The sequence below is a fragment of the Podarcis raffonei genome, chromosome 1, assembly GCF_027172205.1.
Source record: "Podarcis raffonei isolate rPodRaf1 chromosome 1, rPodRaf1.pri, whole genome shotgun sequence".
In the NCBI taxonomy this organism is placed as follows: Eukaryota; Metazoa; Chordata; class Lepidosauria; order Squamata; family Lacertidae; genus Podarcis; species Podarcis raffonei.
The window spans coordinates 112,827,959-112,853,923 of record NC_070602.1 but is presented as its reverse complement, the minus strand read 5'-3'; the positions used below and the strand labels follow the sequence as shown (position 1 = coordinate 112,853,923).

Genomic DNA, 25,965 nt, shown 5'->3' with positions numbered 1-25,965 from the left:
AACCTAGGTTATAGGCGCAAAAATGGAATGTCTAGGCACACTTTTTTATAAGAATACAAAGCTGAAAATGAATGAACTGCAGCTAAAATATGTTCATTTTTCACATGGTCTGCTCTAGTCCTTCCCGTGCCCACCCCCCTAATATTCTTAAGAGCGTCTCTATTCCAGTCTTCACAGAGTAGCTGGAAGTGGAGAGGCAGAAAAAGGTCCTCCTTTCCTTTCACTCTGCAGTTTTAATCTGAAATCTTAGGTGTAGTACTGCACCCAGAGCTCAGAAACTGCTTGCATGAATGAAATTCCCTGTTGCAAAATGCACCTAGAGCAATGAAAGTTTTGAACACTGATTAGTTAGCTCAGCTTTGGAAGAGGACTCTGCTTACACAGACAATTGCAGTGATCAGGGCTGCTTTAATTCAGTGGAAGAGGGCTCTGTCCACACAGATAAGCGGAGATACTACTGTATAGTAGAATTATAAATTTTATTTTTTAGTTGCCAACATCATCTTCATAGGTTCTGAAATTGTGTCTTCTAGGTTGGTTTCTTTACAAGAAAATATAAACTTCTTCCTCAAGAACAGAATGGAAGGGAAAGCTGGAGCTTTATAAACAGCAAACAAGAGGACACCAGTGACAATGATTAAAAGTTTTTCTACATAGTACATGGATATTTTTTTTAAAATCGAAGGCACCGTTTGCAAGAATTGACATGTCATAAATCCTTGCCACAGATATATCCAAGTGAAAAGAAAGATTTCACCTTTCTCAGCTTCCTACAATACAAATCGTAGAATGTCTGAAGAAAAATGGCAAATATAAGCGAGACCACCAAAGATGAAGAAAAACCAGCGAAAACACTATGAAAGAGCTACTACTTGCTAAAACGAATTTTGGCCAGTTGAATCATACTTGAATTAAGAGTGCATAGCTCCACTGCCCAGCTGAATTCCCCCCCCCCCGGTCTTCATCAGAGCTTAAGTTATCTAATGTACATCAGCATGAAAGGGGACCCTACTAAATTAGATGAATTTGGTCATCTGTACAATCACTGTATGGCCTTTGTCTTTCCCGTATTATCGTGGACTTTTAGGGCTACAAACAAATAGGGCATTTTTCCAGGGCAAACCTGGACCCAAGATGCAACATGAGCACAGCTGTTTCACCCTCCTCTATACCCCAGCATATGCATGTGAAGTTGATATTTGTGCCACAACACAGCATCTACTTTCTGAAGGTGACAGTGGTTTAGGAGTACAGTGGTACCTCGGGTTACTTAATTCATTCCGCAGGTCCATTCTTAACCTGAAACTGTTCTTAACCTGAAGCACCACTTTAGCTAATGGGGCCTCCTGCTGCTGCACCGCCGCCGCGCGATTTCTGTTCTCATCCTGAAGCAAAGTTCTTAACCTGAGGTACTATTTCTGGGTTAGTGGAGTCTGTAACCTGAAGCGCATGTAACCCAAGGTACCACTGTAAATCCAAGCCCTGGGCGCTTTCCCTGGTGATGGTGGATGAGATTCAGCACAGGATTTTGAGATGGCCCTGTCCCCAAACTCCTTCATTTCAGGGTTTCTGCTGGCTACCCCTAAAATGAGAGGTTTCCATCTCTCCAGCATTTCAGAAGCTTGGATAGGTCTGCCCCTTATGAAACTCAAGACTGCAGGATCCTTAGCGAATAGGAGTTTCCATTCACAAGATAGCTGCCCCAACACCTATGCGGAGCTCACCTTCTGTGAACTGAAGCTTTGTGTGTTCATGGAACAAAACCTTCCGAACCAGGAATCTATGATATATATATTTTTAATGTGCAGTCTTTAGATTCCAGTTTGCCAGATATTTTTTTTGGTAGATATATCCAATTAGAGCATCCAAATTAAAATTATATTGAAGTAATTCTTCTCCCACTGACTTCTTTGATCAGGGAAATGTAGCAGTCGTATTCCTTCCATTCTATTTATTTTGTTTAAGAGCAGGTTTATATAAGGAAGTCTGAAATTATATTTAGAGCAGATTTTGTTGTTCAATATATTTTAATTATCATCTTTTAAAATAGGGTTCGAGACAGAGGTGAAACACTGCACTTTAACCCCCAAATCATTGTGCTGTCACAAAGTATACCTCAAAGTTTAAAACAGCATTATACACTCTGAAACATAGCACAAAAGTGACCTACATTTTTTACCAATTCAATGACGCACAAATATTTAGAAAGTTGTCATAATTTAACTTACAAACAAGGATAAAAGTGTCGTTATGAAAATAACAATAAAAGTTTGCATACAAATAGGATCTGATACCATGTCAGTTCAAAATGCTCTGCCAGTTAAAAATAACTAAATCCACATATCAATTGTAACTGCTCAGAGTCCAACTTCAATAAATTCACTTTTTTGTATTTGAAGTATTTGTCAAATTATTCCAGAATACTTAGGAGGAGTAGTAATTACACTAAAAATTAGTTTTGTTGTCTTGCCCCCACCTTGAAGATTACCAGTGCAATCATATTCAATAAGAAGAAAATCCTACTGTATTCAGGTGGATTTACTCTCAGGTAAGCATGCAGAGGAATGCAGCCAAAAGGTGCAAGTACAGTTATGCTATAACATGTTTACTCAACTGTAATTGGCTCTCACAGGGCCACAATCCAAAAATAAGCATTTTTCTTAATTATTTGCATTAGGGAGGGACTGAAGATGGCAAAAAGTTTAAGAGTCTTCTTAAATGTTTAATGGAACACACTTTTTCCAGCAATACTGAAATGTGCAGAATGGTTTGCAGAACTGAAACAATGGAAGTCATAAAAAGTAATGGGAAAAGCTAGACTCACTGAGTAATGCATGGGAGCTTGGGTGAAGAATGCTACCCTGCCTAAAGTGTGCTGAGGTGGAGAGGCTTAAATGTTCTGCCTACTGCCGCTTTGAAAGAAGCAGAAAAACAGCCACAGAACCCACAGAACCTCTCTCTTCTGGTGAAGGGCACACACAAACCCACATACTCCCACACCTTCCTTACCTCTGTAGCATATCCCTGCAGCCCCTCTCCTTATTCTCTGAAAAATGTCAATCAAGTATATAAAAATCATTCAGTTTTCCTGCAGAAATAAGTATGCGTTGGGGATTTGCCTTATCCAAGCTTGGGTTTCAATCTGCATCAGTCATATCCTATACAACTGAGTTGTTCGATTTAGCAGCAAAATCCATAATTTCTCTTCCTAGATTGTTTCTAAAGACAGCTGCATGATCCTTTTGGATTATCCACTGCATCAACACTCTTGCCATATAGATTAATTAATTGGGGATGTACCCTGGTAATAGGAAGAAAACAGGAAATCCATTACTTCTCTGCGGTATTGCTATGGCATTCTATCTGAGCACTGATTTACACACAGGATAAACTACAGAAAATTTAAAAATCCTCTTCCTATTACAATCTAAACATTTCTCATAAAGTTACTTTCCTAGATTATATGGGTCTGCCTTAGTGCCTGGGATATTTGTGTATGGAATTAATAAGAATGGGTCATTCATTCAGCAAGCAAGCTCGGTAAAACTGAATTGACTCTGAACTATGTAGCATCACTACTAAATACAGCACAAGTGAAATTTCAAGGACAGAGATTTTGAAGTCTGTCCTTCATGAGAAGTAAACCAATGCTATCAGCTAGAACTGAACTACAGCATGAATCTCATACTGGTTTCAATGGCCTGCTGAAGGTTTTGCTATGCAATCACAACAGGCATAAGAACAGAATGCAGCAAGGAAGTAAAATCCATCTGCAATTTTGTGACATTTTCTGGCCTACAGGGCTATGTTATTTGCTTAAAGGTAAAGGGACCCCTGACCATTAGGTCCAGTTGTGACTGACTCTGGGGTTGCGGCGCTCATCTCGCTTTATTGGCTGAGGGAGCCGGCATACAGCTTCCGGGTCATGTGGCCAGCATGACTAAGCCGCTTCTGGCGAACCAGAGCAGCGCACGGAAACGCCGTTTACCTTCCCGCCAGAGCAGTACCTATTTATCTACTTGCACTTTGACGTGCTTTCAAACTGCTAGGTTGGCAGGAGCAGGGACCGAGCAACGGGAGCTCATCCCGTCGCGGGGATTTGAACCACTGACCTTCTGATCGGCAAGTCCTAGGCTCTGTGGTTTAACCCACAGCGCCACCCGCGTCCCTGCGATTTGCTTAGATATGGCCTAAAGCATTTATTAAAGAGAACAATGTATCATAAAATGATGTTGAAATGTGTCACTCAGCACTAAACTCTAGGCACACATTTCTAATGTGCATAATAAGGGATTGGTATAATGTTAAGTCTGCACTGCCCAATTTTGTCACACTGGATACGGGCCTAACATCCACAGAACAGAGCCTGTACCCTACAAAAATTCACATGTGGTCTATCAACAATGGCAACATACAGGTGCGGGCTGTGTGATTCGACTTCTAGTTATTGTGGAAGCTCTCCCCATCCCATATACAGTTCTAGATAAAGGCGGCAGAGGAAACAGCGCTGAGCAGGGTTCAGCCAGCAGCATCAGGTTGGAGTCAGAAGCAAAGACCCCAGCCAAGGATCCCAATATTACCAATGTCCCAGGAAGAAGGTAAAAGTACTTTGCTTAATGGAATACAGTGGTACCTCGGTTTCAGAGCAGTCCTGTTTACGAATGATTTGGTTTAAGAATTCCCCAAAACTGGAAATAGTGTCCCGGTTTGTGAACTTTACCTCAGTCTAAAAATGGAATCTGAACAGTGGAAGGACACCGGCGGCAGGAGGCCTCCTTAGGGAAAGAGCGCCTCGGTTTAAGAATAGTTTGGGTTTAAGAACGGACTTCCGGAAAGGATTAAGTTCGCAAACCGAGGTACCACTGTAGTGGCTAAAGAAAGACTCATGCAGAAGCACAGTGTGGAATTCCAGTATTGCATTCTGTGTGTGCACCTGCAGAGCTACAATAGCATCAGGACTGTACAGAAAATGTAGCAAAAATGCAGGGATTAAGCAAAAAACTCAACATGGTTTTTGATAAACTTGCCAATTCTCTAGTTCAGAGTCTTGAACTATAGCATACCAAACTTTAAAAAGCAGGGGAACAGCAGGCATTAATTAATGGACCACTTAGTGCTTACAACAATCAATCAATCAATCAATCAATCAATCACATATCACTACACTTCACCCTACCGGACACAAACTTCCGATGGCCATTCCATTAACTCTCCATCTATATTCCATGGATAGTTCTTTTCTTCAGGATCTATGGAATTCAAGTTGTCTCTAGTGATGCGTTCCTTTCTAGTTCTTGATTGGACTTTTACCTCTTCAACAATGAAAGCTTCAACAAATGGAAAACTGAACTAACACACAAAAACAGAAGATACAATTTTGTAAATATAACAGGACATTCCCCCTCCCCTTATAGGATTGGTGTTACCTTATGCTTTAATTTCATTAAAGAAAAAAGATGGAGTAATAATCTCAAATGACTCCATAGAGTTTAGCTGCATCTCCTTAAACATGTAGTTTTAAAAGCAAAAGAACCAAGAAAGCCTATGTTCCCCCTGCTCTCATGTTTCCTGCCACCAATAACTCCTAAAGAATATTTGTCTTACCCACTTCAATAAGTTGAAGGAAAGCTCATTCTTTTCCTTTGGATTTATGGCAGCAATGCATTGCACCAAGCCCCACATTGCAGTTCATTTTATCAGCCAGAATTTGTGCCCAAAGACAATGAGCCTTAGCCTGGAGACTCACATCACTGGTCATTAATTTAGAATAGTACTTCATCCCCTGTAACTCTTGAATCCCCTGTTTTCCAAATCTTGGGGTTGGGCAGGGAGAAACCAGTGGTCTTCTGGATGGCTTTGGACTACAACTCTCAAACCATTTGCCATGCTGGCTGAGGCTGCTGAGAGCCCCCAAAAAACATATGGATTCCCAACCCAATTTAATGTGATGTTCATTGCTGAGCACTACAGAATGAATCTGGATAAGCACCTTCCCCAAGACTCCAGATCTACTGAACTGGATGAGTGCTGTGTGTGTGTGTGTGCGCGCATGTTTGTGTGTGTAGATATGCACACATGTATGCACTCTCAAACATGTACATTGAAGCTTTGTGGATAAATTGTGGTGTTTGATACTGGGTTGCCTGCTGCTTGTGTATGTTGTCCACCTGTGCTCTGCATATTGGTGAAACTAAAAAAAAAAAAATCCTACCCACAAAACGTAGGGTCTCCACTTGCCCTTAATCTCAGTGAAGTCTCTGTTTAAACACAATAGTGTTTCTGGTTTACCCCCCCCCCCCCTTTTAAAATCAGTTTAGCAGCTTTACACTCTAGTAACTCCTGTATATAAGAACCATATATAACTAAACCACAACAGATGGGTGGAAATAGGCTAATCGGTATTAGTCTGATTGGTGATTTTCAAAAATCAGATAAAAGTGGGCTAATCTACTCTGACAGGAGGTTAAGTCTCCTTACCAAGGCACTACTATCTCCTGGAGCATTTACCTCCCATCTTAAAGTTTTGTCTGCTTCATCATGTTATGTTTTAGATACTCTTTCGGGGGGGGGGGGAGTGATGTATTGTGCTCATTTCCATCTTCTGTGCCATCTGTTGGGCACAGCGATTAAAGAAATCTAACCAAAATGAGTTTGGGTTGCAGAGGTAATAAGAGTAAACCTTTACCTGGTTTTTCACACTAGCATATCTTTTCAGGTGCTTAACAAACTCCGGACGAGAAGTGTTCCGCACAACAATAAGCGCCATGCTTCCATCATTCAATCTAAAAATGGCATAGTTCAGTAAAGTATTGAATCAACACAATTATCTTTGATCTCATTGTTGACTTATTCAGAATCATCTATTTTTATTATCAGCGAGGTTACGGGTTATACTTATTTTCAGAATTAAATAATAACACAATTTTTTAAATAATGGAACTACTTCATTGGCTCCATTACTTCTACCATGCCAATATTTTAAACTTAAAATGCTCAGTCCAAGCACCTCTACAGTGCTGATTGTCTTTCCTTATTTCTCATTTGGGGCAGCCTTTAGTAATTGACCTGTTGTGATTTGCTTTGATAACAAAACACCCTTCTGGTAAAATCAGAGTGGGAACAGGAAAACGCTGGCACACTCTACAGTTCTGTAAACATAATGTTAACCAATAGTTTCTGTTCTAAACTTGGGAGTCTTCTGTATCCATACAATTTTGTATGTTAAAATACCATTCTAACTATATTTCTACATGACCCTTTTTACTTTGTTACTAAATCCAATGCCTGCCACAAATTCAGCCTAGGCAAAACAGACACTCTACCCAAAATGAAAGGTAGGAGGCACTACAAGAAAGGAAAAGGAAACACATGCTGGATCAATTCCTCAACTGTATGTACAGTGGGAGTGCAATCATATGCAAGTCAGTCCCACTGATGGCATAAGATGCTGATGTTGTAACATGTAGTGGCAGCTACTAGCAAGTCAAACCCTTAAGGGCTTCAACTTACTTGACCTGAAGGAAATGCGGTAATTTTGTGGATTGTGGCAAGGATCCTATACTGGCCACATTGGGGAACACTAAAGAAACTGATGAGGACCCAAAGAGTTAATTCTCACAACCAGAGTTTGATATCTACCCTGAGATTGTGAGCTCCAGTAGAAAATCTTAAAATTGCTTGTCTTTTGCACCATAAAAAATCTTAAAGTTTTGCAAATACTGCAGTCAAACTATGTCAACGAATCTCCGATAATAAGATCTGACTGATTTCCTGTCATGATGATGTTATTGTAGTAACAAATACTGAAAACTGCAAAGAAAGAAAAGTATTGAAACAATCAATCAGTCAGATCTAAAGAACTAGATTTCCTATCAACAAGCCCCAGGGAGATTATTACTTGATGACTACCACTTAAGTCAGACTTGTAAACTAATTTAATCACTGTAATTATCCAATGATTATTTCTAGGTGGGTGACCTCAGCTGCCTGCTCCAAAAACTGATTACAATTCCTGAGATTAGGGAGTCAATGGTAGTCCAACTCAACTATCTTCATCCCGCCCCCCATGAACCTCAGAGGGTCTAGACTGTTCATGACACAAGCACACATTCTTGGGAAACCCAAGGCATTAGAATAAGTTGTCAGAATTTAGAGACATTACTCTAATTCTGTAAATCCTTACTGACCTGGTATTAGGTGCCAAGCCTCTTGGTGCCATTGAGCAGAGGCAAGGGATTGCCATAATGCTCACGTTCAGGAAGTGACCCTGGATTCTGCGCCAGTGATCCCTGCTGTCTAAATATAACACCACACCGTATTACTTTGAGTAAAACCTAATTCTCCTGCTAAGTGATTAAACATGGAAACTTACCAGATTTAAGTCTCTTTTGCTGCTTTCTAAAAATAAACGCATCAGATAAAATAATTAACGGGCACGGAATGATGTGGAACAAAAAATAAAAACAAGCACAACATGTTTGTGATTTAATTGAAGATTGACACTTGGCTAGGAAATGCAAATTATTGTTTGAAAGAAAAGTGGGATTTCATTTTGATCTTAAGCACATTATTTCTAAAACAACAGGAATTCTGATTAAAGCTTTTGGGGAGGAGGGTGCTGGTGACAGCTCTGAACTACTTATAATAAAACCGGAAACAATAATATCTAAGTGAATGGTTAATCATTTTCTTTAAGAAAACATGATCCGCAATACAATGGTCCCAATCCAACTAATGCTTGTCACATTTAAATTGCATTGAAATCAAACAGTGCTTACATTCATTACAACTTAGCTGAAGTTGGGTTGCAACTGTTATGGAATAAAGTTTGGAATATACAAACTTGCAGTTGTTTGTCTGAGTCTTACTTACTTATCCTCCCCCTGAGCATCTTGCTCCAAAGGTAGAAATGATAATTCACAATATTCTGGTCTAAGGACAGAACAAGATATACGGTAAGTTATTATATCTTATCTTATGTTTAATAGGTGTGCACACAAAACAAGGTTTAAACAATTACAATTTTTTCTTCACGTTACTATGTTGTAAGGTTTACAGTGCAGTCCTATACATATCTATGTCACAGTAAATCCCACTGGTTTTGGAGAACTGAATTTGGAGAGGTTTACTGACACGAAGCTGGGTATGATTGCAGCCCAACAGTAGTTATTAGTCTAGATCAGGAGTACCTAATTTGTGTCCCTCCAGATATTGTGGGATGACAATTTCAGCCATCCCTGACCATCAGCCATGCTGGCTGGGGCTGATGAAAAATGACCCAGCCACAGCTGGAAGGCCACTGGTCAGCCACCACTGGTCATTATTATCTGTATAATATCTACTGATGGTACCCAACTACAATCATTAAACTTTTGCAAACTGGTAATAATATGAAATCATGTGTTTTGGTCCAAATGGTACAACTCTTTTTTAAAACAAACAAACAAACTAAAAACTAACACAAACATAATTTTAAAAAACCAAATTCATCGTACTTCAGACTTGCCAGTGTCGTGAGCACAGCAAAATCTTTTCGCTGACTTGATGGCATCCAACGATGTTTTTCAGCCAAAGCCAGAGCCCTTGATCCAAACCCAAACATTGATGAAAACCCAAAGCGAAGTAGCTTGGTTGGACTACTGAAAGTGCACACGTCCACTGACTGTACATGCCCTGAAATGGTACCATACACATATTATTTCATTTTTCCTCAACTTTCATCACAGGGCTCAAGGTGGCCCACAACCAAATGAGAGTCCTCAGTATTTATCAATTTTAAAAGGCAATTAAAATATCTGCAAAGTCAGGACCCCTATATACTTTTCTGTCAATATTAAATTCCTAGATGAATGAAAATGTTCTGTTTTCTAACTCCAGAAAGTCACTCCAATTAACCCAATCAAGGTGGAAAATCTGTAACCTTCAGCTATAAAGTAGACAGTTTACTTAGAATTCAGGTAAAACAGCACAAATACAAAGCAAACATGTGAACATAACATAATAAACAAAGAGCACATTGATTAAAATGTGCCTTTATTACACTGAGTTGTCTTTCCCCTTGCAAATAAACATAGCATATTTTGAGCAAAACCTGTACTGATTGCAGGCATTTCTACCCTATCTTTCAAACATATTTCTAGGGCAGATCTTAGTAATACTAATTACTCCCATACCCACTGTTTCCCAATAAAGTGACAGTCTTATGTATAAGCCAGTAAGAAATTTCCTTTCCTAGTTAAATGTTTACCCACCAATTATTCCTGGAACAGACTTTGGCACAAGGCATACAGAATGTGAGCATGAATCTGGAATACTCTGTGATTTCAGACTCTAAATTAAGAGATAGAGAATCAGAGAACTGTAGAGTTGGAAGGGACCATGCAAGTCATCTAGTCCAAACCCTACAATGCAGGATTTTTTAGCCCAAAGTGGGGCTCAAACCCACGACCCTGAGATTAAGAGTGAGACTACCTCCAATGCCCTCCTAGCAAGATTAGCACCTGCTACACCCTTTCACAAGAGGATGAGAAACAATAGAACAGTAGTAAGAAATGGGGGCAGGCAGAACACACAAAATAAGAGCATTCCTTAGAGTCCTTTGAGCCATTGTCACAGTGGGACAATGAGTCAGTGTCACTTAAGTGGGAGACCAAGCTGTGAAAGAAATAGTATGAAGTTCTCAATAGGCCAAAGGAAGAATGTGAGTGCAAAGTGGACCATTTGTCACAAACCCTCCTTCCAAACAATGGCAAGAAATGTTCAAAGTAATCCTCTCATCGAAAGGCAGGTGTCGTGCTTAGCAGTAATTATAATGCCTAGAAGTGGTCCTGTCTTTAACTGTAATGCATACTGAAAACAAAGCTATTGTTCGATTTTATTCCAGAAATTAACAAGTAATGGCATTGTGCATTCATGTTGAGAAAACAATGCCAAGCATCTTACTAAGAAGTGCCACATCGTTATTTGAAACTAATATTACTAAATGCAAAAAGGTTCTGAAGTAACTTGAATGCAAATGTTCCTCTTCCTCAACCCACATTCACAAAGACAGGAGAAGGAAAGAGGTAGAGCTAGTCACATCCTACCAGAGGATATTATAAACTGCCCTGTGATCTTTGGACAAAGGGTGGTATAGAAATTTAATAAAATAAAAAAAAATCATCCTGCCCGCAGATTGGAAATTAACTCCCTCCACCCTCCTCATGCAACTGCAGTCTTTTCACCTTTGTATATTAGAAGTGTGAGTGCTCCTCCAAATGGAAATTAGTATTGTTTTTTTTTAAAATCAATTCTTTTCCTAAAGTATTTCAGATATAGGATACTTACCCATTATTATGTGCAGTGTTGCAGTTACTGTGTGTTGTATGCCATTCACAGTATATGCCAAAATATTTGTAGAACCTGTAAATATTCAACAATGTGTCCAAGAATGAAAGCAAAGTGAATAAGATAATTCTACAAAAGAGAATATTACAAAATGAATCCTCTAAGCCAGTGGGGAGCTGAATTCCTTTAGTAAAAGCATTTGCCCAAGTCGATTGATTTCTATAATGTAGGGTTATGGCAGTGTCTCACAACCAGATGTTAAAAAAGCATACAATTTGAAGCATACAGTGCTACCTCCGGTTACGAACTTAATTCATTCCGGATGTCCGTTCTTAATAATAATAATAATAATATTAATAATAATAATAATAATAATAATTTTATTTATATCCCGCCCTCCCCAGCCGAAGCCGGGCTCAGGGCGGCTAACAACAATAAAACAACACAAAAGTACAACACAAACAACACTCTAAAATCATTCATTATAAAATTAATTAAATTCAAGCCACTGGCCACCATTGGGCCAGAGCTCCGCGAAGATTGCCAAGGGAGGGAGTCAGGCTGTGCCTTGGCCAAAGGCCTGGCGGAACAGCTCTGTCTTGCAGGCCCTGCGGAAAGATGTCAAGTCCCGCAGGGCCCTAGTCTCTTGTGACAGAGTGTTCCACCAGGTCGGAGCCACAGCCGAAAAAGCCCTGGCTCTAGTTGAGGCCAGCCTAACTTCTCTGTGGCCTGGGACCTTCAAGATGTTTTTATTTGAAGACCGTAAGTTTCTCTGTGGGGCATACCAGGAGAGGCGGTCCCGTAGGTACAAGGGTCCTAGGCCGTATAGGGCTTTAAAGGTTAAAACCAGCACCTTAAACCTTATCCTGTACTCCACTGGGAGCCAGTGCAGTTGATATAGCACCGGATGAATGTGATCTCGCAGCGAAGACCCCGTAAGGAGTCTCGCTGCAGCATTCTGCACCCGCTGGAGTTTCTGGGTCAGTCTTAAGGGCAGCCCCACGTAGAGCGAGTTACAATAATCCAGTCTGGAGGTGACCGTCGCGTGGATCACAGTGGCTAGGTCAGGGCGAGAGAGGTAAGCTGAAACCGTTCTTAACATGAGGCATGCTTTCACTGATGAGGCCTCCTGCTGCTGCCGCACTGCTGGCGCACAACTTCCGCTCAGATCCTGGGGCAAAGTTCGCAACTAGGAGCATCTACTTCCAGGTTAGCAGAGCTCCTTACCCGAAGCATTCATAAGGAGGACGGTACGTATCCCAAGGTTCCACTGTGCCTCCTTGTGGAAGACAATTCTTGCCCATTTATCTTTCCCCTTGCACCCCAGCACTACCTCTGATGCTGTTCCAGAGGATCCCCCAACTCTCCAGAGGAGCTTTCCAGGGGGCACAGGAGACTACAGGGCAAAGGAGGAAACAGCAAAAAATTGCCTCTTCCTGCCATTCCTTCAGATGTGACCTACGAACAGAACTTCATTCACAAGAAGTCTGGCTCCAGCCCATGTTGCCTCAGTGGCCAATGTTCAGTTCAGCGTTTCCTTTCTTGGGTTCTTGCCTTGGAATTTTGAAAGCCAGCCATGATCTGACCTGTTTCCATTTACTACTCTGGCTTTAATCTAGGACAAGAGTGAGTTCCAACAGCTAACATGTCTGTTACACAGATCCTAAACATGCACCTGGAAGAGCTCCAGTTGTGTTTTTTTGGCATAAGAAGTTATGCTATGTCAAGGTCAAAGTACATAAAACCTTTGGATCTCAGCAATCCTTGTGTGAAAGATGCAAATTCTAATTAAATATTTTGCATTATGCAGCCTCCCTCCACGAAACAAAGGCTCCAGGTAATGTATTCTTTTGATTATTTCTGCAGTCCCGTGATATTATTATTGCACTGATGCTCAACATGTATTTGGTCCTAGCAATAATACTAGCATACAAACAAATAACTGTAACTAAAGGCTACTTATTCCATGGAAATAAAGGATTGGATCTAGGCTAAATTATAATACAATCCTAACATACATGTATACTCATAAGTCACAGTGAGTTCAGCAGGAATTGCTCCCAAGGTGACTATGTATAGGGCTGCAGTCCTAGTTGCACTAAGGTCCATTAAAATCAATCTAAAAATTTAATCACAGCTATGTTAAGTTCCACAGATTTCAATGGGAACTAAGCACAACTAACGTATCCTGGATCCAAGCCAATGGATTTCTCATTTCCCAAGTGACAGCACTGTGCAGAGGTAATTAAAAGACTGCTTATTAATGGCAATGTTGCAGCTTCTTAAGTTGTGGTGTTTCCCAACATATTACAAAAGACACATTTTTTAAATGGACAACACTACCAATAAAATGAAACTTCTATTCCAATGCTTCTGTTCCACCTAACCAAACCTTCTCCTAAAGGGTGCTAAAGTGTGGGAGAAAGGGGAAAACTCCCAGTTCATGTAAAGCCTGACTGATGAAGGTACCAGACAGAAATTGTGGGGGGAAATGTCTTTGGAAGTGCAAGCACTCCTGCAGAACAATTAACTTAATTAACCAGACAACATGAATATTCATAAGTCTGTTAATGTCTCCACCACATCCAAACAGATAAATGTGATGTAATGACTTCCTAGTCAAGCATATCTAAGAATCTCACGAAAGCTGCACCAATGCTGTGGTTCTTTGCCCAAAGTATCATGGAAATTGAAAATCTCGTTAACAATATATTATTCTCCACAAATTAATTGGAAGCAGGAAATAACGTAAATCTCAGGGCTATGAGATTTACAGTCAATATATATAAAATTCCTCTGTTTCATAACAATTTCATAACAATTAATCTGCTTTCCCCCAGTCCTTCCAGTTTTCTCCAAATCCCTCTGTACAGTTCCTGAGCTGTAGTTCCCATAGCAACAAACACTATTCCTAAATAGCCAGCAGTACCACCACAGGCTTCCTCCATCCGACTGGTTTTATTTTGACCACAGTATAGTAGCTTGTTATGTTGGTCTAACGAAACCTTTCTTCCGTTTTTTTCTCATGGAAAACTACAATTTACCACAATGCTGAATGAACTGTTAACATTCTAGAACTGGGTGTTAGTTTTCTACTCAGAATTGATTTTAATAACCAGCTAAGTTAAAACTTAGGGACGCGGGTGGCGCTGTGGGTAAAACCTCAGCGCCTAGGACTTGCCGATCGTCAGGTCGGCGGTTCGAATCCCCGCGGCGGGGTGCGCTCCCGTTGCTCAGTCCCAGCGCCTGCCAACCTAGCAGTTCGAAAGCACGTCAAAGTGCAAGTAGATAAATAGGGACCGCTTACCAGCGGGAAGGTAAACGGCGTTTCCGTGTGCCACGCTGGCTCGCCAGATGCAGCTTGTCACGCTGGCCACATGACCCGGAAATGTCTGCGGACAGCGCTGGCCCCCGGCCTCTTAAGTGAGATGGGCGCACAACCCTAGAGTCGGACACGACTGGCCCGTATGGGCAGGGGTACCTTTACCTTTACCTTTAAATTAAAACTCGGGTTTTGTAATTCTGCATAAAACTAACATTCTTATAGCATGAAGCATGTCACTCAAGACTGACTGTAGCATATCCATGATAAAATAAGTAACACTTGAGTTAGATACCAATTTAAATTAGTCACATCAGCTTGCAGCATCTCTCTCACTTGTAATACCCAAATTATATTTAATATAGAGAATAGGGCCAGGCAATATATCAATATATCATCCAAAACCGGTTTGAAATCCATGTTGCAATATTGGTTTCATAATTTTTGGTTTGTGTGTGTTTGTGTGATGCAAAAATCACAGTGTGGGGAAAACGGTGAAGCCAGCCATTGCCTCCCCAAACTCGGCCCTCCAGATGTTTTGGGACTACAACTCCCATAATCCCTAGCTAACAGGAGCAGAGGTCAGGGATGATGGGAATTTTAGTCCCAAAACATCTGGAGGGCTGAGTTTGGGGGTGCCTGCTCTACATTGTTCCATCCTTATTTCAGACATGGTGATGTATCAGTATATCACGATGTTTAGCTAGTGATATATCACGATGTTGAAAAACGGGTATCGCCCAGGCAACATCTTTGATTTCCCCTGGGAATCTCTTGTGCTTCCTGAAAGTCTGTTCTGGAACGACATGGCATGAAACATCTTGTACCTACTGGTAGACCAGAGAGGACTTTTCCACTCAGGGTTTCCACCCCCTTTACATGCATATTCCTCCATGGTAACCCAGCATGGTACATGAAGTCTGCCATGATCCGACCACTACTCAGAAAGATAAATGGAGATCAGCAAATTGCCCATGCTTCCATAAACGGTTCTCCACTTAAGAATCAAAGTTGGGTTTACATAGACCATACTTATGTCTGTGAGGAAAAGATGGGCATCTCCAGAGTGCCATATAAAGAATATGGACCGTGTCAGTAGCAAAAATAAATAACTGGGGTTTTAGAAATAAATCAAACAATAAGCAGAGAACAATATAACAGAACCAAAGAGAGTATAAAATCTGAAAGTGATTCTGTCACAATACCATAAAAACTATGTGTACCATTTTTTGTATTCATTGCTTTATATACTCTCACCTGCTGGTATTATTCCAAGAGGAACTTGTGCTCTAACTGGTGCAATTATGTCATCAACATCCCTCCTGGCATCCATCTGGGCTCTAAGCAGAAGACCATGAGCAACTTCATGGGCAGTCCCATCTCCACCAACGCAAACCACCCTGCAGCAAAACAGTGGCAAGTCTCTCTTCATTACAATTTAGTTCAAAAAACATTTAGTTTTAGGCTAAAGATAGTGCGAGGCATTACATATGATCAAGCTGAAACAGATTATAATCTTTCTAGGACAGCTTATTGAACTAATATGCTCCAGAACAATTTTCTACATAGCTTTGACTTCTTTTGAGCTTTACAAATATGGTAAGTGTGCTGTTCTCATCCCCGCCCCCCCCGTTAATATGTTGTTGGCATCCGTCTATCTCGGGAGATAATGGAAGAGTGCACCTTTGGGGGTAAAGTCAAACCATTTGAGAGTTACAGCGCCTGCTGCCAATATGGGGGAGACTTGTTTCGTTGCAGGTGGGGCTGATGAAGGCATCCGGATTTGCTGCTACAGGTGCACCATGGTGTTTCTGCTCTCTGTACTTCTCCCAGCAGCCATGCAGTCAACGGGCAATATCCCACATTAGTCAAATTACACAATGCTATTTATGCAAATGAAGTCCATCGATTTCAATAGGTCTACTCTATGTGTGACTAAGTTGGATATCACCCAATTTGTACTAGTGTGTGTTCGTAGCATTTATTTAACCATTAAAATGACTTTCATCACATTCCCCTAAACTATTTATTTAACTAATTTCTATGGCAGTGTTCAAAATATAGCAACTTCCCCACTGGAGCTTACAGCATAGGAAAAACCATACAAAACAGGAAACACTAATATATCAATAATAGCAGCAGTAAAAATGTCTCTGCTGATCTAGTTGCATCACCCAGCCTTCCCAATAAAAATAAGAGCCCCTACCTCTTACACATGCAAACAAAATGCAACACAAAGCAAGAGTTATTAACGAAGACACTTCGCTATCTTACCCAAATTTCTGCCATCTGTATTTATTCAAGGCAATACTTTAGAAATTGTAAGCTCACTAGGGGACGTTAGGAGCAGTCTCACAGCCTAGCTTACCTTCACTGTGTTTATGGCAGAAACAAGATTCAAACCAGGGACTGCCAGATTAGTAGCTTGGTCTCGTAGCGGCTGTACCACACGAACTGTCAAATCCCATACATTTTGCTTGTGAATTTTATTCCGCTTCTGCCATTAGCCATATTTGTGTTGCCTTTAACAGCTATGTTAGAGAGTAGCCAGCTTGCTTATAGTGGCTACAGTATGGAACTAAGGCTTCAAAGGCAAGGGCCAAATCCTGACTTACCCATGAAGCTCATTGGGTGCCTCTGAGCCAGTCACTGTCATCTCTTAGCCTAACGTACTTCACAGAGTTGAGGGAACGAAATGGGGAGTGGGAAAGCCATTTACACTGCCCTGAACTCCTAAAAGGAAGGGCAAGATATAGCTAAACAGCTAGAATTAGAACAACTAAATGCACAGCTATCTTTAATGTTGGCTTGCTGATCCCAAAATTTTGAGCAAGCTTATATGCTTTCTACTCCCAGCTCTTCTGCATAGCATCCAGAAGTATAAAAATTAGTGCAAGCTGGTACGGCCTATCTGTAAAAAGCCTCAAGTAGTAATTTATTGAACACCACTAACTGTTTCAATTAACTGGCTATTTGAAAGAGAAATTTATTTTGTTGTCTTTTTCAAGTTTGAGGGTTTAAGAACATTTATTAAGATTCTAAATTAATTAAAGTATTCTAAGAAATAAATAAGAACAATAATGTCCTTAAACTAATAAAACAAACCATAACTCAGAATTGCTTGAATTACATATTATGATACCCTACACTTGTTTCATTTGGGGAAATCTGAAATTAGCCAGCTCAATAGAAAAGCCTGTGGATGCTATGACACAGAGAGCTTCTGTGAACCCAGACTGATTGATTTGGTAGGGAATCAAATGGTGGCGGGGTAATTCTGGGTGTGCACAGGAATGCCTGCATTGACTAATGGGTTTGTAGCAAAACTCTGAGTCATGATGCAAGGGATAGAACCCCAAGATTAAAAATAAGATGTGTGCCTACGCCACTGATTATCCTTTCCTTGAATTAGCAGCGTCCTTGTAGTAGAAGAAAGCAGTTAAAAGTTACACTTACCCATGAAATGACATCAGGTCACATTCCTTAAGTAATTTAAGAGCATGTCCTTCATATTCAGTAACTATGAAATATAATGCATAAACAGACAATTTCAGCAACATTCAACTTCTCAGTTTAAATTGACAAATCTGTTTTGGAAGTCATAATTCACAATTCAGAGAGCTATGCCCAGGAGACCTTTGGGGGTTTTCACTTAGATTAGGAGATCCTTATGCCAAGTACTAAGTTCTCCTGGTTATCAAAAGCACATTTGCCACTCAGTATGCCAGGCTGTCATTCTAGAAACACAAATATATTCTAGAGCCCCAGCGGGTAGACAGAACTAACCATTTTTTTGTTTCTGGATTGTGATCATGGGCACTATTTCTCCCTTATATTTTGAACAAGAAAAAGTCAGTTACTAATTTGCAAATTTGTAAACTAGGATTACGTGGATACTCAGTTATATACAGTACATTATCTGCTCTTTCCATAGCGATACAATGGTTATGTTGCGATTTATAGTTGTAGATCCGTTTCCATTCTATACCCACAGCCTTCTTGCAGGGGATTTACTTTAAGACCCCCATTACTCAGCGTCTATGTCCATGCACAATGAATGAAGTAGAGGACTTCATACACTTCTTTTTCTACTGCCCTATTTATGAGCTAATAAGAACTAAGCTCCTCCTCTTGATCCCGCCCACCATCACATCTAAGGAAGACTGTTTGAAATCGCTTCTTGTGGACGCAAATCCCCAAATTTCACGTGGGGTGGCAATCTTTATAGTGCAGGCTTTGAAACTCAGGGCTACACTGACTGGGTAGTGTGTCCCAGACCTGGACCTGTTTTAATTCTTTGTATTACCTTTTTAACCTAATGTGCCGAGCCTATTTTGGGGCCATTATATGTTTTATATACATCTGCATTTTAGATTCCTGGCGCTGGCAACTAAATTTTTACATTATTGTTTTAGGGTAATTTAAATGTCACAATGCCAGTAATATCGTTTTGAATTTTGTTAGGTTGCTTCTCTCTAGCATTTTTGTCTTATCCTGCTATGGCTGTATGCTAATGCAATAAAGGTTTGATGATAGTTGTAGATCTTTGAAATGCAAGCGTCTGCACAAGAATAAACTGGCATCTTCTACTAGATGCAATCATATCACACCACACAGAATTGAATTATCTGAAAACAAAATGGTATTTGCATCAGTAAATGCACATTTCTAACTTGGACAAGTTAACCATGGAAATAACAAAGACCGGAGACCAGTAACGAAAGAATATAACACAGGAGGGTGGCAGTACAAGTATACACCAGAGTCTGTAGCCTCTGGAGAAAAGGAATCTGTCACTCTACATCGCTGTCTCTGTTTGTTGATATCCTACGCAGTACAGCAAATCCGGCAAAGAAAGACTAAACTGGCATAATGCAGATGGCATCAAGCATCATAACCACATTTAGCATTTTCTAGGGCATCTTTGCCAGAAGAGACAGCCCAGCTGCATCCGCTCATCAAAGATTTCTGCTGACTGACATGACACCTCCAGATGGATTTTTTGTGTAAGAATGTGCATTATTATATGCAAGATTACATTAATCTTTCATGCTTGTCTGTCTTTGGTGAGAGTACATTCTCACTCTCCAGTGCTTTTAAATATTGTTGTGCTCACTCGGTGGTTATTTAAAAACAACTCATAAACACATCATTATTTGTATTTTGCCTTAGAGTTAGCCTCCTGCCTGCTTCATTAGGATGGGTAGCAAAGTCCTAAAGCAAAAAAAAAAAAACAAAAAACAAAAAACAACCAACAGTGCAGAACACCATAGCACAGTTTCTCACCTGAGGCTGCAAATGGGAATTCCAGCCACAAAACAGCATAACATGTTATCTTTACATATGCTAAACCCTTGACCTTTAGTCTTAAAAGGTCAAGAGTGCAAAGTGAAGAGCCCAGAAGCAGCTTTGTAGCACTGTCACTAATGTGTAAACAAGTTTCTGACCCCTTCAAGCTGTAGAGATGGGTAGAAAGAAGGGCCCCCTGCTTATATATATGCCTGCAAAGCTAGAATCATGCCAGAAGCTACGAAGATTTTTTTACAATCCTTGGGAGTCAAGTTTGAAATGCTCTTATAGCTCTACGCATCCCATCTTTAGCATGACTTAGCAAGGCTCGGGAATCATGTACTCAAAACATGCTTAGGTATACATTTCCCCTGCTTCTTTGACACTCTCACAGGCCAACATGAAGGGCAAATATGAACCAATAAACTCGAATGCAAATAGTCAGAAGCCAAGAGGAGAGTCAGATTATGTCTGAATCCAGTTTTGCTCTCGCCTTGTTTAGGGCTATGTGTAGGCAGAAGTAAGATATCAGAAGCACTGGCTTTCTTTTTTCCAGCTAACTGCAGTTTTTCCATTATGGCTGAATCAAAATGGTGGGTGGATTTAACTATGGTTTATCCAAACAAGCCAAGCCCATGCACAATGGCCAGCTTGGATATGCAATAGCTAAAAACTAAGCAAAGCCTGACCCAGTTTAAACATAATGACAAACCACCATTAACTGAAAACAGGGGCAGGTGCTTTGATTTTCCCCTGTGTGCCACACCCAAGGAGGAGAGGAGTGGAGGAAACAAGTTGAGGTCTCTTCTCATAGCATTAAACCATAGTTTAGTGTTTCATTCAATTTTAATTTTTTTGAAAGTTGGTTTGAGTAGCAGCAAGAAAAAGCATCTAATAAATGTGATGATGATGATGATGATGATGATGATGATGCACGGCAAAATATAGCAGCATTGTGTGGAACAGAAGTATGAATTTTCCTAAAATCATTCTTATTTATTGAACTATTTTCTGCCCTTGTTTCCGAAGGAGCCTGGGACAGCAAACAGATCCACAATTTTAAAACAAAAGTGCCTCAGCAAAATCAAAATAAGTAAATATAGCCAAATGCTTAAATTATGCAGGTTGCAGAATTTAGCTTATAGTATGGAGTTTTCATTTTAACGAAGGACCCTCACAAGCCTTACTTTCATCTTAGATTTGTGAAGAAAGGTTTTGCTCACATAAAGACTGAAGGGGTTTTACCACAAAAAAGATTCTGGCAGTCTACTAATTAAAGACTTCCTGCTCTACTGAAATATATCTCAACTTTACAGACTGTTCCTCTGATTGGCTGAGCAACATAAACTCTATGAAGGATGAATTAATTTAAAGGCAACACACTTATTTTTTTAATAAAAAAATCAGTAAGCATGTTTTTTCTTGATCTGCAGTTCTGCATAAATCCCTAGTGCACATTTTTATGATTTTACTATTAAAAATAAATTTCATATATCCATGTGCAATCTATGTCAGTTGATACACAGCAGAAGAACTTCTTGGTTTGATAAAATTATATCTGACAAAACCGAAGTACATGTCATTTGCCAAATTAACCTGTAGGAGGAGTGTTAACCACTAACCATAGCAATATGCTATGAATAGACCTTACAATTAAGATAGTTTGAGATTTAATAATAAAAGGACACAATTCTTCAGCAAGAATAGTGTGAATGCATAAAAACTCTTCCAGATTTCCTCTGCATGTCATTGTCATGGTATACATTTATCTCCAGAGTACATGTTTCGTATACATGCACTAGGCATGTACCAGCAAGCAGTTTTTCAGCTCTGAAAGCACTGTTCACCTGTCTGGAAAGGTAGGAGGACTGAGCCAAAAACACTACTGGGCCTGTCAGAACTGAATAATCTATTCAGCATCTAAGCAAGTAGAAGTGCTAGTCCCAGAGATCTCTGGACGGAGCAGTCATGGGGTACCTCTGACCTGTAGGCCTAGTTAGGTCCACCAGGTCTCTGAATTTGACCAGCAAGGCAGCTTCAGGCAAACTGCATCCAACTGCCAATTACTTGATATCACAGGTCAACAGCAGCACAGTGCTAAGATGAGAGATAGGCCCTCTGCCTGCTCTTGGACAGTAAATGGCAGCCTAGGTAGATCTAAAAGGTGGCACTTTCTAGCCATTCTCAGTGGTGGAGCAGAGAGGAAAGGATATGTTCTGTGTGTGATTGCATGACTACTAGGAGCCAGCATGATGGGTCAGAGCTGCTTACCTGACCTCCTGGCAGGTAAGTCACTGCTACTTACCAGAAGGGGAAAGGGCAAGGCAGTGGTGAGGTTGGCATGTTGCAAACACAACAATGAAGCCGATTCAGTGGTCCTGCAAGTATATTTGCACCATCTTCCTTGCTTTACCTCTCCCAGGTCTGGTGGAACTGCCTCTGCCACAACACACAGTCTACTACTGTTTGTGCCTGCAAACCCATCTGGGTTGTGTATGAGTGTGACTGCATATGTTGATTTTTATGAGAGAGGAACAGAAAGAAAGTGCTGTGCACCTGATAGAAAGGTGCTTGTGACAATGCGTAGGTGGGGAAATATAAGTGTATAATATAATATTTGATACTACATTGGGGGGCACTCATATTTGGAATGCAACTCTGTATAAGGTTGGACAAGTTCCAACTCCCCACCCGGGATTGAGTAATTGATTGGACTGCTTCCATTCTATCACTGTGCAATCCTATGCATGGCTACCCAGAAGCATGTTTCAATGAGTTCAGTGGGGCTAACTCCCAGTTTGATTGTGTACAGGTTTGTTGTCTTACTCCCTAGAAAGTCTTGCCTTTTGCAGGGTTAGTGAATAACATACAGTGGTACCTCGGGTTACATACGCTTGAGGTTACATACGCTTCAGGTTACAGATTCCGCTAACCCAGAAATAGTACCTCGGGTTAAGAACTATGCTTCAGGATGAGAACAGAAATTGTGCTCCGGCGGCACGGCAGCAGCAGGAAGCCCCATTAGCTAAAGTGGTGCTTCAGGTTAAGAACAGTTTCAGGTTAAGAACGGACCTCCGGAACGAATTAAGTACTTAACCAGAGGTACCACTGTATTATACTAATTTTTTCATTAATTTCCTATAACTTCAGTAACTAATAAACAGGATGGAGAAAGGTATTTAACAAAGCAAGAGCATATGAAAATATTTAACTAAAAGATAAACCAATGACTGCACATCAACACAAAATAATTTTCGCTAACAAGGAATTTATTTCTTTAAAAACATGTGTGCTAAGTGATGTCATTAAAATAGAAACATTAAATGCAGACTGACCCATTTGCGGAGATCCTACCTCCAAAAATGGATCGAATCATGTTCCACAAAGCATCTTACCTGTAACGTCAGCCCTGATGTCAGCAAGCTTAAAGAGAGGTGCAACTTGTTCGTGATAAATGCGAGCAGCCTCTTTTCTATGACTATTTGGATTGACAAACACCTTTAATGACTTTGGCCTATTCGGAAAACCTTTAAAAAAAAACACAAGGAAAAAAACCACATCAGGGTTTTTAAGGCTAATTCAAACCACTTTGAACACACAGCATTGCAAAAGAATAAAAGCATGGATTGCAAACATTAACACCTGCAGATGAATATGCATCCTGAAAAGGTACAGCAAATTCTGGTTTGTGTCTGTGGCCATCTTTTTTTCTTTATTTTTTGCACGAAGCTGCTCATTACTTATATATGCCATCTACGTAATCCTGAAACAACTGGAGCAACTGACCTGTTTGTGCATCTCTACAGCTAAGAATAACTAGTACAAATGAGTCAGTCACCCTCATCAAGAGCATTATGTGACAGCTAGCACGAAAGAGGTTTTAGGTCATGGTTCAAACCTGAAAGGAGGGAGATCAAGTGAGAAGAGAATATTCACCAGAGAATTTAAAAAAAGGAAGTGCCTGTCAGCAAGGATTTGATAATAGTACCCCTTCACATTTGCCACGGAGATTCGATACTACAATTTTAAGGATTTACAGATTATGTTTCATGCCACACAGAAGGTGCACAGGTGCAAAAGAAATCTGCCCTTGATTAAAAGGATCAATAAAACAGAGGTATGAGATTAAGGGAGGGGGATGAAAGCCAAAATACACATTTTGAAACAACATGTCTTGTTGATAATCTGTGCTTTTATCACTACAGCATTTAAAAATAAATTATCTTGTTAACTTTCACCTACCATACAACATTATTTATCATCGATTCTAATCATGTACACATCAGGTGATAATTCAAAGGATCATTTGTTTAGCAGTTACTTGCCCCCTCTAATATCCCCAAAATTTTCAGTGGAAAAAATAAAACAACAGCTACAATTTTTTTTACAACATTGGCATTATCAGCACCATGTTCTAACCAACTGAGCTATCCAGGACTCTTAACTAAGGACCATGGTTTATCACACCAAAAATAAACTTTGTTTTTGTGCACTGTATTGTTTCATTGGGACTTGAGGCCTGCAGGGGAAATGGACACACTCAGGCATGATCTTCCTGGACAGGCAAAATAATGTCAAGTCTCCAAGCAGAGGTCAGGACCAAGGACAGATCGCTCTAGGGCTAGCTAGTTGGAGCTTTCCCTCCTACTACAACTATAGAGGGATGCTGCCACCCAAAGCCTTATGTAGGCTAACAAGGCCTGTGATACGATGACTCTATCTACCTGAAGGGGGACTTTGCTTTTCTAAAGGCCTTTCTCTAATTTTGTATCCATTAGCTACTTTGGGGTTGCTGCTGGGGTTTTGTCTTCAGGTCCACGTCCTCCGGCAAAGAAAGCAAGAGAGAAGCTACTGAAGATTATTCCCTGGAGGCAGCAGCATGTGCCTCATCTTCCTCTGAATCTTCCTCAAAGTACTGAAGGCCCCTGGGGTCAGGGGCCCTGACACGCTCTCCTCTGTCCCATTCACACTGTGGATCCAGATTTAATGAACATATTAGAGTTTGCTAAACCAGAGTTAACCATAACATCTAAGTGGAGAAACCATGGCTTAACAAACCACATCTTTCCTAAAACTGGTCATGCATAGTGTACACAAGGGGGTGGTAAAAGGACATGCATGGGTACAAGGCTTGTTCTCAGTCCAATAACCAATGGTTTATGAGTTGGAAGTTGTTATATATGAAACCAGCAAAATGATTTGCAGAAACATCAATACAACCCTAAAATGATTTCCCAAAGGGTTTGGAGAATTTGCTTCGATATCTCGATTCACCAGGGACTTTGTTTTCTCCTTCCCAAAATATATTATTCAGCAGTCTTACAGCAAACAACTTTATAATCTAATAATGTTAAATAGTTTCAGGTCTCATTACCGGCATATAAGTGCTGTAGCCTTTGGCATCATTAGAGCCTATGTTCTATTGAATGGCTCATTGTAGCTTCCTTTGCTAAAGTGAACTAGGACTTTAAAACAAAATAGCCAACTGTTCCTCTGGTAGTAACAAATGTGCTAATATGCACTAGTTTAAACTTGATCTATCAGTGAATCAATGAACCATGAAAGGTAGGGGTTAATCAGGGAGTTCTGAAAACAAAAGCTCATAGGGTAGCAGAGACGCTATCCTCAGACACACATCTGTGCTGTTTTCACTGTTTAGTTTTATGGCAGCAGGCTTATGTTTACAAAAGTTAAGGGCTTGAAATGATGTCACTGTCACATACGTTATTAATATTTTATACAACAAGCAATAAGAAAACTGCTACATAAAGACAGAAGTAATGATGTGAATAAACATTTTTCATGCTAACTAGAGATATACCACTGTTGATGCTACACTGTTAATGTATAACATTAATGGGATAATTAAACCTTCACGCATGAAGCTTTCGATGTTCACATTAAAAACTTGGTGTGAGAGGCATGCTGTAAAAGGAGCTTCTGTAACAAATTTCTTCTATAAAATAGGCACTCTTAATTTTTATACTGAAAGCATAGCTCTATATTGCTCACTGCTAAACTCAAGCAAA

At 40.2% G+C, this 25,965-nt stretch overlaps 2 protein-coding genes across 4 annotated transcripts in view; one reads left to right on the top strand and one right to left on the bottom strand.

Moving 5' to 3' along the window:
* Positions 1–932, top strand: part of ITGA4 (integrin subunit alpha 4) — a 51,277-nt gene extending 50,345 nt beyond the window's left edge. The window contains exon 28 of the mRNA XM_053409576.1: positions 534–932. Within this exon, the coding sequence (XP_053265551.1) occupies positions 534–641 (108 nt within the window). The 3' untranslated portion in view covers positions 642–932. The remainder of the gene's footprint in view (positions 1–533) is intronic.
* CERKL (ceramide kinase like) overlaps positions 1–25,965 on the bottom strand; it is a 287,050-nt gene that overhangs the window by 243,913 nt on the left and 17,172 nt on the right. Inside the window, exons 3-13 of one of the 3 annotated variants that reach the window (XM_053409590.1) lie at positions 23,332–23,463; positions 18,104–18,167; positions 15,905–16,047; positions 11,326–11,400; positions 9,495–9,672; positions 8,872–8,931; positions 8,372–8,397; positions 8,187–8,295; positions 6,686–6,782; positions 5,177–5,349; positions 2,665–3,301 (exon numbers count right to left, since the gene is read on the bottom strand). In XM_053409590.1, the coding sequence (XP_053265565.1) occupies positions 3,220–3,301; positions 5,177–5,349; positions 6,686–6,782; positions 8,187–8,295; positions 8,372–8,397; positions 8,872–8,931; positions 9,495–9,672; positions 11,326–11,400; positions 15,905–16,047; positions 18,104–18,167; positions 23,332–23,463 (1,139 nt within the window). In that variant the 3' untranslated portion in view covers positions 2,665–3,219. Of the gene's footprint in view, positions 1–2,664; positions 3,302–5,176; positions 5,350–6,685; positions 6,783–7,797; positions 8,296–8,371; positions 8,398–8,871; positions 8,932–9,494; positions 9,673–11,325; positions 11,401–15,904; positions 16,048–18,103; positions 18,168–23,331; positions 23,464–25,965 lie in introns of those variants that run through there. The other 2 variants (XR_008332902.1, XM_053409602.1) reach the window with 2 other exon arrangements.